General features: G+C 38.0%; 1 protein-coding gene across 2 annotated transcripts in view; it reads left to right on the top strand.

The window, feature by feature from the left end:
* Window positions 1–4,294: 4,294 nt before the first annotated feature.
* The window catches only part of IGFBPL1 (insulin like growth factor binding protein like 1), a 56,588-nt gene continuing 44,967 nt past the window's right edge, over window positions 4,295–15,915 (top strand). For both annotated transcript variants that reach the window (XM_018571732.1, XM_018571731.1), the window contains exon 1: window positions 4,295–5,018. In XM_018571732.1, the coding sequence (XP_018427234.1) occupies window positions 4,574–5,018 (445 nt within the window). In that variant the 5' untranslated portion in view covers window positions 4,295–4,573. The remainder of the gene's footprint in view (window positions 5,019–15,915) is intronic.

The raw sequence follows: 15,915 nt of genomic DNA, 5'->3' as shown, positions 1-15,915 counted from the left end.
GATATTATAAACTATTACAATATGAATAAACCAATTCAGCAAATAAAAGCTTTATATATATATATAATGTTTGTGTGTATATATATAGCATCATTTAGGGATGTGTGAAAGGAAATAAATAACCAACATCAATTATTTATGCATGTAGCAGCTGGAAAGGAATTCTCTGTTTTCTTGGATTCCATACATTGCCTGGTTCATTCTACATGTCTCAGACTAGTGTTTGATATTATATAAGCTCCCCTCAGGCACACAGTTTCTATTCTAAAAAAAATCCAAGACATAAGTCAGAGAACATGCTTCTTTTTTTCCATCATTACTAATCCATTGTTTTTTTATTTCTCCTTTTTGTACTATTCATTATTTACAGTTTGCCCTTAAATTGTGTTTTCTCTTTCTGATATCAAAACCCAGTGAGATACTCTAAAAGGTATAATTGTGCCATGTAACAAAAGGGCACAGCTGCTCAGAAGATTTGTCTGATGAGGGAAGCATTTCATCTTTTGTGCTGCAAGCTTTTTCCGTGACATGCTTTGAGTTCTTCATTTTAGGAATTTATGAATTGTACATTTTTATGGCATGCTTTTTCTACATTTAACATAAATCTGGAATATATCTTTCTACATAGTTACATAGTATTTGAGGTTGAATAAAGACATAAGTCCAACCTATTGTGTGTATGCATTTATGAGCTGGTGTGTGCGTGTATATGAGTCCACGTGCAATTTTTCTCTTACCTGTACCCCTGAATGTTATGGTCTCCCGGGAACTCGTCCAGGAGTCTCTTGAATGATTCCACACTCTTAGCTGAAATCACTTCCTGTGGCAGCGAGTTCCAGACCTTAACCGCTCTAACTGTGAAGAACCCCCTGCGTTGGTGTGGTGAAATTTTTTTTCCACCAATTTTTGGTTGTGCCCTCTGGTCTTTGTTACGGAGCTGACCGTAAACAGTTGTTACTGAGGTTGCTGTCACCCTTGAATAGTTTATACATGAAAATCATGTCCTCCCTTAATCTCCTAACCTTCAACGAGAACATATTTCATTTTACCAACCTTGTTTCATAGTTCAGATCCTCAAACCCATTAATGAGTGTGGTTGCCCTCTTCTGAACTTTTTCCAGCTCAAGGACATCCTTTCTGAGTATTGGTGACCAAAACTGGACCGCATACTCCAGATGTGGCCGAACCAGTGATCTATAAAGAGGCAAAATTATAGACTTGTCCCTGCAATACATTCCCTTCTTAATGCAAGACAGGACTCTGCTTGCTTTGTTTACAGCAGTCTGGCACTGCAAGCTATTCTTCATTCTGCAGTCTATAATGACCCCCAAATCCTTCTCCGTTTCCGACTTCCCTAGTGGCACACCCATAAGTGTATAGTCCATTTGCCTATTTTTAGCTCCATGGTGCATTACCGTACATTTATCGACATTGAACTTCATCTGCCATACAGTTGCCCATTCCCCTATTTTCTCCAGGTCCTCCTGTAATGTTATAATGTCTAAATCTGTGTCTACTACCTTCCCAATTTTCGTATCATCAGCAAACACTGAGATATGACTTCTCACTCCCTCCCCTATATCATTAATAAATAGGTTAAAAAGCATGGGACCCATCACCGAACCCTGGGGCACGCCACTCATGACCTCCGCCCAGTCTGAGAAGGTGCCATTAACTGATACTCTTTGTGCACGTTCTTGTAGCCAGTTTTCTATCCACTTGCACACTAATTCATCTATGGCCATAGCCCATAGCTTGTACAACAAGCGTTTATGTGGCACAGTATCAAATGCTTTGGCAAAGTCCAGATATACTACGTCCATTGCCCCCCCCCCTCCCCCCCATCCAGATCTCTACTTACCTCTTCGTAAAAGGTCAGCAGGTTGGTCTGGCAAGAACGATCCTTCCTAAATCCATGCTGCACATCACTTATTATACTATGATCCCACATGGACTCTAGAACCACAGTATTGCTTTATTATACACATCTGTGTATAGTGCCAATTCCTGTAGCAGTGACACAAGTTAAAAGGTTAGTCCATCCAACACTCAGTTTTCGGTAAAAGCTAGGGAGTTAACCCATCTGACAATTTTGGGTGGCTCTATAGGGTTGATTTACTTAAGAAAATGAGGCAGTTCACTTTGCAAGGGAATTTGCACTTTGCAAGTGGATTTTCCTTTAGCTTAGTGAATATGATGACAATTCACTTTGCAAATAATACCAAATCACAAGCAAGGAAAATAAAAGAACTGTATTTTTCTTGCACATCATTGAATGATGGAAGTCAACAGAGTTCATGACATTCACTAAGCTAAAGGAAAATCTCCTTACAAAGTGAACAGCCTATTTGTCTTTAGTAAATCAAGTCCTATTAGTGAGAAATGTGGGCTTAAGTTCGTGGATCTGTACACGTGCTGTGGCTATTGTGAGAGGTTTCTACTCTGCTTGTCCCAATCAGGGCTTTACTACTATGAGCACTGCACATGCCTACAAGAGACGGGAAACACAAGGATGACCTCATCAATATGATGCTATACCTTCTTCGTCCAGTCAGTGGCCTTGGGGAGGAGAGGCAGAACGAAATAAGTTAATTTACCATTGACGTGCTGTACCATAGGGTTAGACAACCTTGGCAGTCCAGATGTGGTGAAACTACAAATCTCATGAGTGTCAGAGTGTTGCAGTGCTTCATGGGACTTGTAGCTTTTCAACTGCCGAGGTGCTGAGACTGCCTATCTGTATTGTACCATTTTCATGTACAATAAAATGTTAAAAGGGTTTTGGCTCTGAAAGATTCTTGCAGTTCCAAGAGCAAGTAAAAATATACACTGTGTATGGGGTTTACAACTGAAATACTGAAGACTTAAAACTCTATTAATTAAAACTACTGCAGCTAGCAAGTTCAGACATCTAGAAATGCCTGCACATATTTACAACAGTCTCCCAAACAATGATGTCATGGTGGAACCCCATCAAGTACTGTAAGGCAAAGCACTGACACTTCTGGTGTTTGACCCCAATAGGAGGGTTTGGGAGGCTGCTGCCCATATGTACAGGAGCATGTAGGTGCCCACACTTCAAACCTGCAGAAGTTTTTTCTAATGACAGTTTTTCTTTAAGGCCAAATATTTGGATTGAAATGTCTGATTGTGACTGCTTCTCTTTAGGTATATATCTGGTATATGGAGAATCAAACAAGAGCAATCAGACCTTCTATTGAGCCTGAATTCTATCAGCATCCACTACTTAGTTCATGTTGGAAGACGTACAGCACTTCATAGGGGGATTATCACACAATACCACCAAAACACAATTAGTGTGTTCAGTGGTGCTGGAGGGGGAGCTATCTGTGTGTGAAAGGCTGTACTACCTCAAGATCATTCTATAAAATTGTGCAAATCATAGTTCCCACAGCAACCAAAAAGAATCTGACTTGTACTAGTGTGACTTATTTAAAGTAAACTAGTCTGTATAACAGTTTACAATTCATAAATTATAGTAGTTACATGTGCAACTTTGGAATGTTAACGTTGTGCTCTCCGTATGTTATTGTAGCTATTATACTTATTGTTTAATACAATAAACACTTAAAGCAATACTAAGCTGAAGAGTTAAATCTTAAAAATGCATTCAAGTACCCTAACTATTAACAATACTGGACATTGTGTGTTTAACGTGGCTGCAGATCCTTAGATCATCTCTGAATTCATGGTGACACTGTCCTTCCTTCTGGAGGGTGGCTACTTTTGTTCCCCATGGTTCCTGTATGTGTTGTAAAGTAGACACTGCTCCAAGCTTGCTCTTGTAATGGACTACAATCTCATGTTTAGTTTACTGATTTATATTGAGATTGTACTCCATCACAGAAGTGAGCTTGGAGTGGTGGCTACTCACAATTCACAAATCACAAGATCACAATTTGTTGAGCGGAGTCATGAAAATTATATGGTAAAGCTTCACAATTTAAAATCCTCTGTAAATAATTATTTATTTCCATGTTAATGTCCATCCTTATTTTGATTTATAAATATTATTCAAGTGAAGTCATCAAGTCAGTTTATCTGAAGATGGAATAATGTGTATTGTTTATATGTACTTAGTGTTTAACTGAACAGTGTTGTGTAACTGTGAATGGAAAGCAGGATTGTGTTGTGCCTCTGCATCCTTTGTGTGCTCTATTGTTTTGTCTCTGCTGCTACTGAATGAAACCAGTCAGCTTGGAAGGATTCTTTCTCACGAGAAGCTTCTGTGGAAGTGGTATTATAGCCCTTAGTTACAGGGCAGAGAAGATAACGGAACTCAGAGACAAGCCTTTTAAGCACATCACTTTATCTAATGTCCTTGTATTTAAAGCAATAGTTGATGAGAGCACCAGCTGAATGAATGATGCAAAGAACTGTCCCTTTTCCAAACTTCTCTGGCACATTTGTATGTGGGGGAGTGGCTTGGGGACTGCAGCTGTCCATGGCTTTGCTGTCAGAGAACATTAGCTCTAGCAGTTTGTTTGGGATGAGAGGTAGTCAGTCACTGGCGAATAACTCAGCACAAAGTCAAAAGTAAGCATAGACAGATATGAATCCCATTCTGCTTCTGCTACCCTTGTTTAGCTTCCTCCACCTGATACCTGGTGTAGGTGCAAGTACCTCTCTATGTGGTCCATGCAACAAGGATGACTGTAGCTCTGTAACCTGTGCAGCACCTGAGCTGCTCACCAGAGATGACTGTGACTGCTGTGATCGCTGCCTCAGTATAGAAGGAGAGAATTGTGGTGGACAAGATGAGACAAGAGCTCGCTGTGCTCCTGGGATGGTCTGTGTAAGCCGCTCCAGTTTGGGAAGAGGGTCATCCTCTTATTCTGAAGGGACAGGGTTTTGCCTATGTGAAGAAGACGGTGCTGTGTGTGGCTCTGATGGACGAACCCATTCCAGTGTGTGTGCCCTGCATCTGCAGAGCTGGAAAGCACAAAGCCAAGACAAAGGTGCTATCCACAAGATCCACGATGGAGAGTGTAAATTTGGTAAGTGTTTTATTTGTACAACTGGGTAATATAAATTGCTTAAAGTGACACTAAACTCAGAAGTGAAATCTTAAAAATGCATTTAAGTATCTTAACTATTAACAGAAATGTATCTTATTTGTTCATCAATTAGCTGGAGATCTTCAACTCATCTCTGAATTCATGCTGACACTGTCCTTCCTTCAGGAGGGTGGCTACTTTTGTTTTCCATGGTCCCTGTGTCTGTTGTAAAGTAGCCATCACTCCAAGCTCGCTCCCATGATGGACTACAATCTCATGTTTAGTTCACTTATTTGTATTGAGATTGTAGTCCACCACGGGAGTGAGCTTGGAGTGGTGGGTACTTAACAACACACACAGGACCATGGGGAAGAAAAGTAGCCACCCTGCAGAAGGAAGGACAGTGTCAGCACCAATTCAGAGCTGATTTGAGGATCTACAGCTGAGTGATACACAAATAAGAGACAGTATTGTTAATAGTTAAGGTACCTGAATGCATTTTTAAGATTTAACTCCTGAATTTAATGTCATTAAGAGTCTCCATAAACACAATATAATTATTAATATTGGTAAAACAAATTGTTAACATACATACTACATAAATTGAATTTAAATGGTTAACCTGTTTGGACTAAACTGGGTAATGAAATACATTGTTATTGATAAAATTGTGAAAAGTAAACATTATGCTTGATAGTTTTTTGTTATGCTTGATGCTGGTAGCTATTTTAAATACACCTGTTTTGTTATATTTAACAGGTATGCGTAGGTATGCTATATCTGTATAACATTCTTATGTTTATTGTTTTAGGAATACTATGATCATAATTTTCTGTGCATGTGGCAATATTATTGGCTTCCACATAATCCAAAAGTTCTGTATGGGCACTCTAATGCCATGTGTGTAAAATAAATCATAATGTGTTTTTAAAGAAAATGTAATAAAAACATTGTTTCCTTTGATTTTTTAAATCACAGAACAGCCACACACTTGTGCCTGGGGCATCCCTTGTGCAGAAGTTATAGACTGATAATATGTCTGACGTTTCACCACATGACAGTTTATGGTGCTGCATTCATGATACCCCATGGATCTTTTATGCATTTGTTGTTTTAGTGCCGTCATATGCTGCTTCAGTTGCTTTAGCAAACAAGACTTATGGCTTTGTGCAGGATAATTACTGCTACCATACTTACCCTGTGTGATTTGATATCCTATACAGGACATGATCATGGTATAAATTGTGAGCCTGTATCACAATTAACCTCAGTTGCACTCCATTATATGTTTTTTTCAGCCCAGCCACTCTAGAGTGGAAAAGACAATGCTAAGCAACTCAAATTGGCTTGTTACAGTTTGGTGGAATGTCATGTTGTCTTATGACCCCTCATTTTTGAGGTTACCATTCAATCCTTACATGTCTAAGTAGTCACCTTTCACTGGATATTGTCTGCCATGGATTACAGTTCAGGACCTCATTAGTATATCCCCCCAAAAAATGATGCAGGAGTGTGTGTGCAGATCACAGTAGTAACCAAATGCTTTGTATGGTAGGCATTATATAGGTTAGGTTGAGCATATATAACATGTTGTTTGCTAGCTTTGCAAATCATTTGATCTTCATTAGAAGCAGTATAGGTTAGTGTCTCTCCAGTTTATTAAACTGTAGTATGTAGCCCTTATAAAAGCCAATGTTTACCCAGTTGCCTTTTGGCAGAGATTAGTTTATCACAAATACTCCTTCATATGTGTGCATTTATTATCAGTTTACCAATAATTGCGTATAAATGCATTCCAAACTATACAACAATTTTTTAAATATCTAAAATATTTGGTAGTATCTATTTGACTTCTTATTTATTATTTGCTAAAATTCTAAACTGTTAAGATGAATTGTTTTAACAAGTAGTGCCAGAAATATTATTTCCTTAGGTGCTAGAAGCACCCATTGAAGTACATTTACAACAGGTTAAAAACCTATGGTTTGGAGAATACTGTATGACTGTGTGTGATTGGGCATCTATTTGGGAAATGAGGTTTAATGTTGATAAATGTAAAGTTCTGCACTTTTGGACTAAAAACATGCATGCGTCACTCTAGAGGGCATATGTTTGAGGGAGTCAATGATGGAGAAAGATCTGGTAGACCATAGACTGAATAATAGCAGGTGATGTCAAGCCACAGTTTCTAAAGCAAGCAAAATACTTTCTTGTTTTAAAAGGGGTCTATAGACTCCAGAGAGAGAGAGAGACATAATCCTGCCCCTGTACAAAGCATTAGTAAGACCTCATCTGGAATATGCAGTTCAGTTTTGGGCACCAGTTCACAAAAAGGATGTTGTGGAACTGGAGAAAGTGCAGAGAAGGGTGACTAAACTCATAAGAGGCATGGACGAGCTCAGCTATGAGGAACAATAAAAAACAGTTTCCCCTATATTAAATGATAAAATATTTATTATTACCCAATTTTTGGGTAAAATATAAGAGACGGGGTCACGTCGGGTAAATAGACAACAAACATGTCAAGCCTTAAAATTGCGCGCGCGAACCCTCAAAGAACTACAATACCCAAAATTGGCCATTGGCGACGCTTTAAAAGCTTTTACCGCTCATCAGTTTAGTGTTATCAGTGATTGATGGCCCTAAAATGATTGCTCTCCCTCCGACGTTCGCGACGATATGTAACATGTGTAGCACAATTGTCGATTTCCCGCGCTGGCGCAGCGAACGCTTATTTCCGTTTATATGTGCGTAAATGTGGGGGTTGGGGACTTAAAAATGTTTGGGTTTTTTTTTTTACCTTTTTATATGTGACTTATTTTTTTTTACACTTATTGTTATTGCTATTACATAGGGGGATAACTGTCCGTGCGTGCGATTTTTCACAACGGGAGGACGGCAACAGGTTAACCTTTGCATACGGAAAGGATTCTTCATAGTTAGAGCTGTGATAATGTGGAATAGTCTCCCTCAGGAGCTAGTTCTAGCTGGCTCAGTTAATTGTTTAAAAAATATCTGGATGTATTCCTAAATGCACAGAATATTACTGGATATTGAGTTCTTATAGGTATATTAGGCATCAGAGATTGTTGATCCAGGGAATATCTGATTGCCTTATGGGGTGAGGAAGGAATTTTGTTCCCTGTTGGAGCAAATTGAACCATGCTTTATAGGGGGTTTTTTTCTTGACTTCCTCTGGATTAACAGTGGGTAATTGTGGGCATAGTGTTCTGTTTAGGCTTTTCTTTTTCTTTTTCCATATCTCTATAGGTTGAACTCAATGGACATGTGTCTTTTTTCAGCCTGGCTAACTATGTAACTATGACTGATCTAAAATCATTTGGTTGGTTTATTCACCTTTTTACGTTGTGCACTTGCCAAATGTCACAATGCATGATTTTTGAAGGAGAGTCACATGGCATGCAGTACTTATTTTGAGGACAGACAACTTGTAGTCACTTGTAAGGCCAGGAGGTATATGTCTATTCTAAATGTGGAATTGGACAGCCCAATATTTCCAAATGCAGATTTTGAGCATTTTATGCTAATTAATTGTTTTCAAACTCCATAAGTGTTATAAAGAATACTTCAGGCAGTTGAAGGTCATTATCACAGAGTCATATTATCCAACCTGCTGGAAGATCTGAACCTTTCCTTTATTATGGAACAGAAGGCTATCTCAAAGTACTTTTCCTTTATCACTATCAGCTAAGAAATGTCATGGGTTGTTCCCAGAAAGATATCTATCCCTCTATGGCAGTCCTTATAGTGAATACGAACTGGATCTTTGATCGTTGATTTATTTGACAAAACTAACCAACTACTGTATCCTGTGTGTCTTCTGAAGTGTATTAGCTTTGACTTGACAGACTATGAAGATACTTTTCATTGAAAGCCTTGTTATTAGATCACTGCGAGATGGGAATTCATGCAATAAGCTTCCTCGTGTGTGATCAAACTGCTGACACATTTGCATTGTGTGTGGTCAGTGTTAGTTTCCTTTGGCGTCATTGGCAAAATAATTTTCTCACATTAGTTTGACACATGGAAGAAGCAGAACAGTTCTGTCTCACATTAGCATCTCTTTCGTGCACTAAAGAGACACTGTCCCTTAATTTACAATAAAACTCAGCCCATTAAGAACACAATACATTGCCCACTGGCATACAGGAACAGCCTGCAGCAACAATAACAATACAATCAATCTTTAACACAATAGAAAGTTACATTTTACAATACATCCATTAACATTCTCTAAACTGTGAGTATGTGGTAAAGATGTAGACTTAATAATGGTTTTGTTATCATACTGATTTCTCTACATTAAGCTATGTAATACCATTCATAAAATGATTGTCGATAAGAGTAATGAAAATAAGATTGCCATTCTGTGTTTGCCAATCCCAATTATATTTCATCCTTTCTCTGTACACTGCCTACACAATGAAATGATTTGGCTCTTTGTCTGATAAGCTCTGTTTTTACCAAACAGTCTCGCTCTGGGGGCAGCAAACATTTTCCAGCTTATAGGTTGATCCCAATAGCAATAATATGGCTTTTGCACACAGAGATGCAATTGCATTGTGTTTTAACAGCAGCATCCTCAGTTAACACTGCATAAAAGAGCCAGGATCCTTTTTGTTACCATCCGTTGGTATCCGTCACCAACCTTAAAATATATTGTATCTCTGGAGTTGAGCAATTAAGCATGGTTCTTTGTCAAATATAGCAAGTAATGTTTAAGAAACACAAAACAGACTCTTCATCATTGTACTAGGACATAGTAACATCAATCAACAGCTAAAAAAGTGTTTATATATGCTAATTTGATGAGTGTGCTAATTTTGCAAGTATCCTCTGGGACATGTGGTCAAAACACAGTGAACATGAGGTTATGTAACTTGCCATCTGCCATCTTATTAGTGCCCACAGATACAAAGGCCCTCTCACCTGGCACTCCTATTTGATTTATATTTTATGAGTAACATCAAAAGAGTCTTAAGAGTATAGATTAATATAGCTGTACTACAGTTATTTTTTCATGGCTAAACACAAACCCAAGTATATATTTACTTTAAATTAAATGAATGGATGTGTGTGACTTATTGATCCTGCTCTAGTAATCTGTAAATAATGGTCTTACTAATTAGCCTGTTTTACTCAATTGCTGTTTTATGTTAGTCCAAAATATGTTAGCCCCCCATTCACACCTGAACGTTTTGAAGCACGTTTCCAGAAGTGCGTCAATGCTCTACACTCAGATTTCCATGTTATTCTAGCGAGCCCGCTCACATCTGAGCAATGTGCTTTTTCTCACACAGAAAAAGTATAGGAGCTTCTTTGGACATGATCAAAAATTTTCTCCAGTAGTCTTCAATGGGAGCACCTGAAAACCAAACGTAACATGCCTAACAGTTGTCTGCTCCTCCTGGTAACAAGCCTTCTGGCGCTTAAACTTGAAAACAAAAATATGTGTACAAAACGTGGGAAAAAAGACCAAAGACGCAGATGGTCATGTGTGAATGTAGGCTTAGAAAAGTGTTAGCTTAGAAAAGTGTTTTGATTATCTGACTATTGCTGCTAATGTGTGTTGGTTGTACAAAAATGAAGGCTGTATCTTAACCTCTCTGGTGCGTTTGATATGGTTGGATTCATTTAGTAGAGGTAGCGGAGAAGGGCATCAAAATGACTGACATACTCATCCTACTTTCTATTTGTATGGCTTCTTGATCTATTCATGTGTATCTAAAAATGTTTAAATGTAAATAGATCTGAAGTTTATCTTTTAAATGTATATTAGCAAACGTGTGCCTGTTCATTAACACAGTTAATTAACACAAATACAAACATACAAACATGTGTTGTGGTGGCAAAGGAGAAAGTGTGTCTCTGTGGCTGCAAAAGAGGTTGCACACATTAGTACAGCAGTGGCAAGTGAGGAAGTGCATGTTGGTGTAGTGGTGGCGATTAATGTAGTGCATGCTGATAGAGTAGCAGTGAGTGAGGAAGATCATATCTGTGCAGTGGCTGCAAAATTAGAAGTATGCATCCGTGCAGTGGTGGCAAGTAAGGAAGTGCACATTGGTAAAGTGAAAGTGGGTGAGGTAGTGTGCGTGTCGGTGCAGTGGCGGAAAATGAGAAAGTGTGTGATGGTGCAGTAATAGCAAGTAAGTAAGTGCCAACGGGGCAGAACCTGAGACAAAAATCTGAAGGTAGGTGCAAATAAGTAATTGTTATTAACTGAGAAATAGGGTGATTGTTGAGATGAGAGCAAACCATGAGAGTAAATTCATCCTGATATAGTGCCATTCACTCCAACATAGTAAAACTTATAACAATAGATGGTTTTTTTTTGAGGGGACACAGGGCAAAATAAAAGATATTCAGCACATCTCTGCAATACAAGCACATTTCTCCATGTTGTATCCCTTTAAAATTTCTACAAGTACAGAAAAACACCTGTTTATTCTATCCATTTGTGTGGTCCTCCCTCCTGCGATGATACAAACAAATGATGTTAGCTGAAAATGTTTGACATGACTTTTAGACATTTCCTGATCCTAAGTGCTTGAGCTCAGCTGTTTTGAATACAGAATGCAATGACAACTTGCAGCCTCCATTTAGAAACTAAACATATTGTACATATGTTTTTGTTCCCCCATTGCATATGTATACATTAATGCACGTATACAGATATACATATGGTAGTGTTTATCAAGAGCTAGTGTTTATATATTGTTACATAAGAAACCTTGACAACAGCAATAAAGCACTTCAAGGATACAACAGAAGAGCAGCTTCTGAATTCATGACAGGCTGTAGAGCAGCATTGAACCAAATCACTGAGATATTGATTTTAACCTTTTCAGACCGTTTTGAGTGCTTACTTCCCAACTTTATTAGGAGAAAGTTTCTAAATTAAGATATTCAGTAATAGGTCTGATGTACCTGTGCTCACACACCATTACATACTAGGATGTAAAAAGACTTGAAACAAGTAGACTGGAATAATACAACTGATCCCATATCGGCAGCTTCTGCTGCATTTGCATTGCCTCCAGCTGCTCCCATGATACAACTAAACAATACAGTCATGTGAAAAATTAAGTATACCCCATGCCGTTTTCAACATATTTGAACAAACTTTCTATCTTTATTCAAATTGTGCCTACAGATAAAGGTGATACACATTTAATTTATAACACAAGGACATTTTCCTATTCAGTCATTTATTCTACAAAAATATTAATTGGTGCACTGCAGAAAAAGTAGGTACACCCTTGACATCAAAAGCCGGTTTTGCTCCCCTATAGCAGAAACGGCTTCTTGTAGGCACTTTCTATAACTGCCTACCAGTCTCTCACATTGACTGAAAAGTTTGACCTCTTCCCCATGCAAAATTCCTTCCATTACAAGATGTTTGTGGGTCTCCGTGCATGAGCTGCAGATAAAAAATCACCTTGTAACATTTAAATGGAAATCAAAACAGGACTTTGACTAGGGCAGTCCATAACTCTATTTATTCTTTGTTGAGCCATTCTTTGGTGGATTTACTAGAGTGCTTTAGATAATAATTTTGTTGAATAACTAATTTTAAGTTCAACGTCAACTTTTGGACAGATGGCCTCACATTCTCATCTAGACGACTTTTATATGATGCAGAATGAGCCATTCTTTGGTGGATTTACTAGAGTGCTTTGGATAATAATTTTGTTGAATAACTAATTTCTGTTCAATGTCCACTTTTGGACAGATGGCCTCACATTCTCATCTAGACGACTTTTATATGATGCAGAATGTACGTACTGTATTATGTTCTTTTTAGACAGCAAAGGCTTTTTCTTAACACATCTTTTAAGGTTAAATGGGTGCAATGTATTTTTGATATTTTTGTAGATGCATGCACATTAACCCTAACTGTTACAAGCGTTACCTGAACACCCCGCAGTTACATTTTCAGGTTCTTGGAGACTTCTATTAGCATCAAACGGTCAATTCTTGGGTTGAATTGGCTTGGTTGAATTGCCTGGGCCGGGCTAGTCCTGGACAAATTAGCAGTTGTTTGAAATCTACGCCACTTTTACATCTTTTCCATACAATGGAATGATTAATTCATTGATTTGGTGAACCTTTAAATCCCTTACCAGATTCGTGAGCATTCACAGCATACATTTTGAGTGCGTTAGAGAGCTCTTTTGATCTTGGCATAATGACACCACACACATCAACAGCAAAGAGAACACCAGACCCTAGATATCTGAGGTTTAAAAAGTCCCACCTGTATATTTCCTAAGGAGGTTCTAATCATTGGCTCATAATCTAGATTCTAGTTTCCTGGATTCGAAGTGGTAAATGTATGGGTGTACTTAATTTTAGCATACAACAAATCTGCATTTTCATTCATTTAGATCATGACAATGAATACACCCTGTCAATTGTATGTGTTTTTGTTCAAGTATATCACCTTTTATCTGTAGGCACTATTTGAATCAAGATGTAGCGTTTGCCTGTTTGAATATGTTGAAAAAAGTACATTTCCATGGGATTCATATCAGATTATGTTTCTTTCCAGTATCAAGTTTATCTTCTAGCTTTCTGTAATCATCTAAATTACTACTGTGTAAAAAATTCATATTGAACGAGTGGATTGCTCAATAAATGTACATTTGTGCATGCATACATCCCTGGCATGTCCCAATATACAGCAACAGCATTTTTTTTTTTAAAAAAGCTGCATCGTTTATCATTTAAAAGCTGTGCTTGAGCTCACGTGACTCTGCCTGCTCTGATATGATGGCATCAGTCTGCTGCAGGCAGGAGGGAACATTTCCTCAATCTCCTCTCCCCAAGTGATCAGATTGCAACATTGTGAATTTCTAGCAAGTCACAAGGTGAGAGACTGCAGCAAGAGGCTAGTCTGTGGCACAAGAACTGCACAGATACCAGGATTTACATGATTATGTCATATGTAAGATACCAGGATTTACATGATTATGTCATATATAAGTCAGTATCTAAGTCCAGATAATATATGCCGACCTTGAATACTGTCTTAATAAAGATGTCTCCCTCCTTCTGAAGCAAAAGGCAAATTAAAACATTGTCAAGAGGAATACTGCAATCTCTGTTAGAGGTAATAGATATTTGGAAGTGTTAGATCAAACAATTAACATGAAAAAATTCACTGCCTGGCCCCCAAAAAAAGTAAGATTGACCATAGCAGTATAAACAAGATTGACTTTTTATACTGTACTTTGAAAACAGAAACATTATGGTTTATCTGCATCAAAAGGAAAAAGAAACCGTAGCTGACAAATATTTGGATGACTTTCCTCCATAACCACATTCCAAATCCTAACACTGTTTTATTCACTCTTTAAAACATTCATTTATTCTGCTTCAGATCTTTTGACCTTCTAGTCCTGCAGTATTTGCCTATTACTTTACTTCAAATTCTTAAAGCCCTTTTCAAACAACTCTTGAGTGGAGGAGTTAAATAAGTCCATAACCCTGATCTGAACATACAAGCCGAACTTGAAGACTATTTCCTTCATCTAAAATGCTTAATACAACCTCAATATCTTGACACACATATTTTAAAAAGTGTGCATCTTGACAGATACACAGTGGAGGGAATTTATCAAAACTGGAGCAGACAGAATCTGGAGCAGCTGTGCATGGCAACCAATAAGCTTTTCTCTTCAGTTTGTTTAGTTAAGATTTGAAAATGAAAGAGACACTGATTGATTGCAATGCAAATCTGCTCCAGATTTTGTCTGCTCCAGTTTTGATAAATTCCCCCCACTTTTTTAAGCTTGTACATTTTTTTTAAAGAGAATATGCCAGGATAGGATATTTGGAGCTGGTATTGCTTACTTGCTTTGGAAGGTGCAAGCCTCAGCGATGTCATCTTTATAATTTCTTCACTATATAAGTCACTGACCCAGATTAATGTGCATATCACTGTCTTGATATCTGACATCACATTGTTGTTTAAGGTCTGTGTCTCACCAACTAGTAGAGCAAGGATACAGAAAAAAGACCGCAGGGCTAGCACCTTCCAAAATAAGTCAGCAGTGGCATCTATCATATTCTAAACAGGTTTCCTTGTAAGGCATGTCCTCTTAAATGGGGTTTCTATAGCAAAATACAAATTCACAGCTGCTTACAAATGTTATATGTAATAACATGAAGGGATGCCCCCCTACAATAATTTCCTAATGAAGGCTGATCATAGATGGGAAGATTTTCTTTCGATCCAAGCAAGTTAGCTTGATTGACAGTAGGTTTTGCAAACAACTGGCAAACTCTTTCAAATAAACTGATTTTCCAACATGATGTAAGTAAAAGTCATGCAGAATAGTGGGAAGTAGGTAAAGAAAATAGGTAATGTGTGTGGCTGCATTGAAGAACACAGAAAAAGCAGACACTGTGTTAGGCTGGGTTCACACTGTCACATACAAATTTTGGTGTGCATTAATGTGCATTGCGTTTAGGCAGCACGTTAATTTAAATGGGATGCCTAAAGCACCAGAACATAGCAAAATAGATGCAAGCAGTATTTTATGTATTGCAGCGTACTATGGGTCCTTACTGTCTGCAAATGTTTTTTGCTTTCTAATATAGCCACAGATTTACTATACACAGTCAGTGTGCTTTATTACTTTGTTTCCTTAGAGGCCATGCATATGAATTCCCAGGTGTAAGCACATGCTGGGGCTATTACAGAGGTGCCTCAGTAAATGCATTTACATTACAAAGAATCAGAGGCGATCTCCCCATAATTAATCTGTAGTCATCTGTAGTCAGTGGATAGACTGTTAATATGTACCACAATAACAAACAAAGGACTGGACAGGAGTTAATAATACAGAAACTGAGATACAGATGATATATT

This window comes from Nanorana parkeri, unplaced genomic scaffold (genome assembly GCF_000935625.1).
Source record: "Nanorana parkeri isolate BGI_ZX_2015 unplaced genomic scaffold, ASM93562v1 scaffold1822, whole genome shotgun sequence".
Lineage (NCBI taxonomy): Eukaryota > Metazoa > Chordata > Amphibia > Anura > Dicroglossidae > Nanorana > Nanorana parkeri.
The sequence above is the reverse complement of the archived record's forward strand: the minus strand, read 5'-3'. Positions and strand labels throughout refer to the sequence as shown.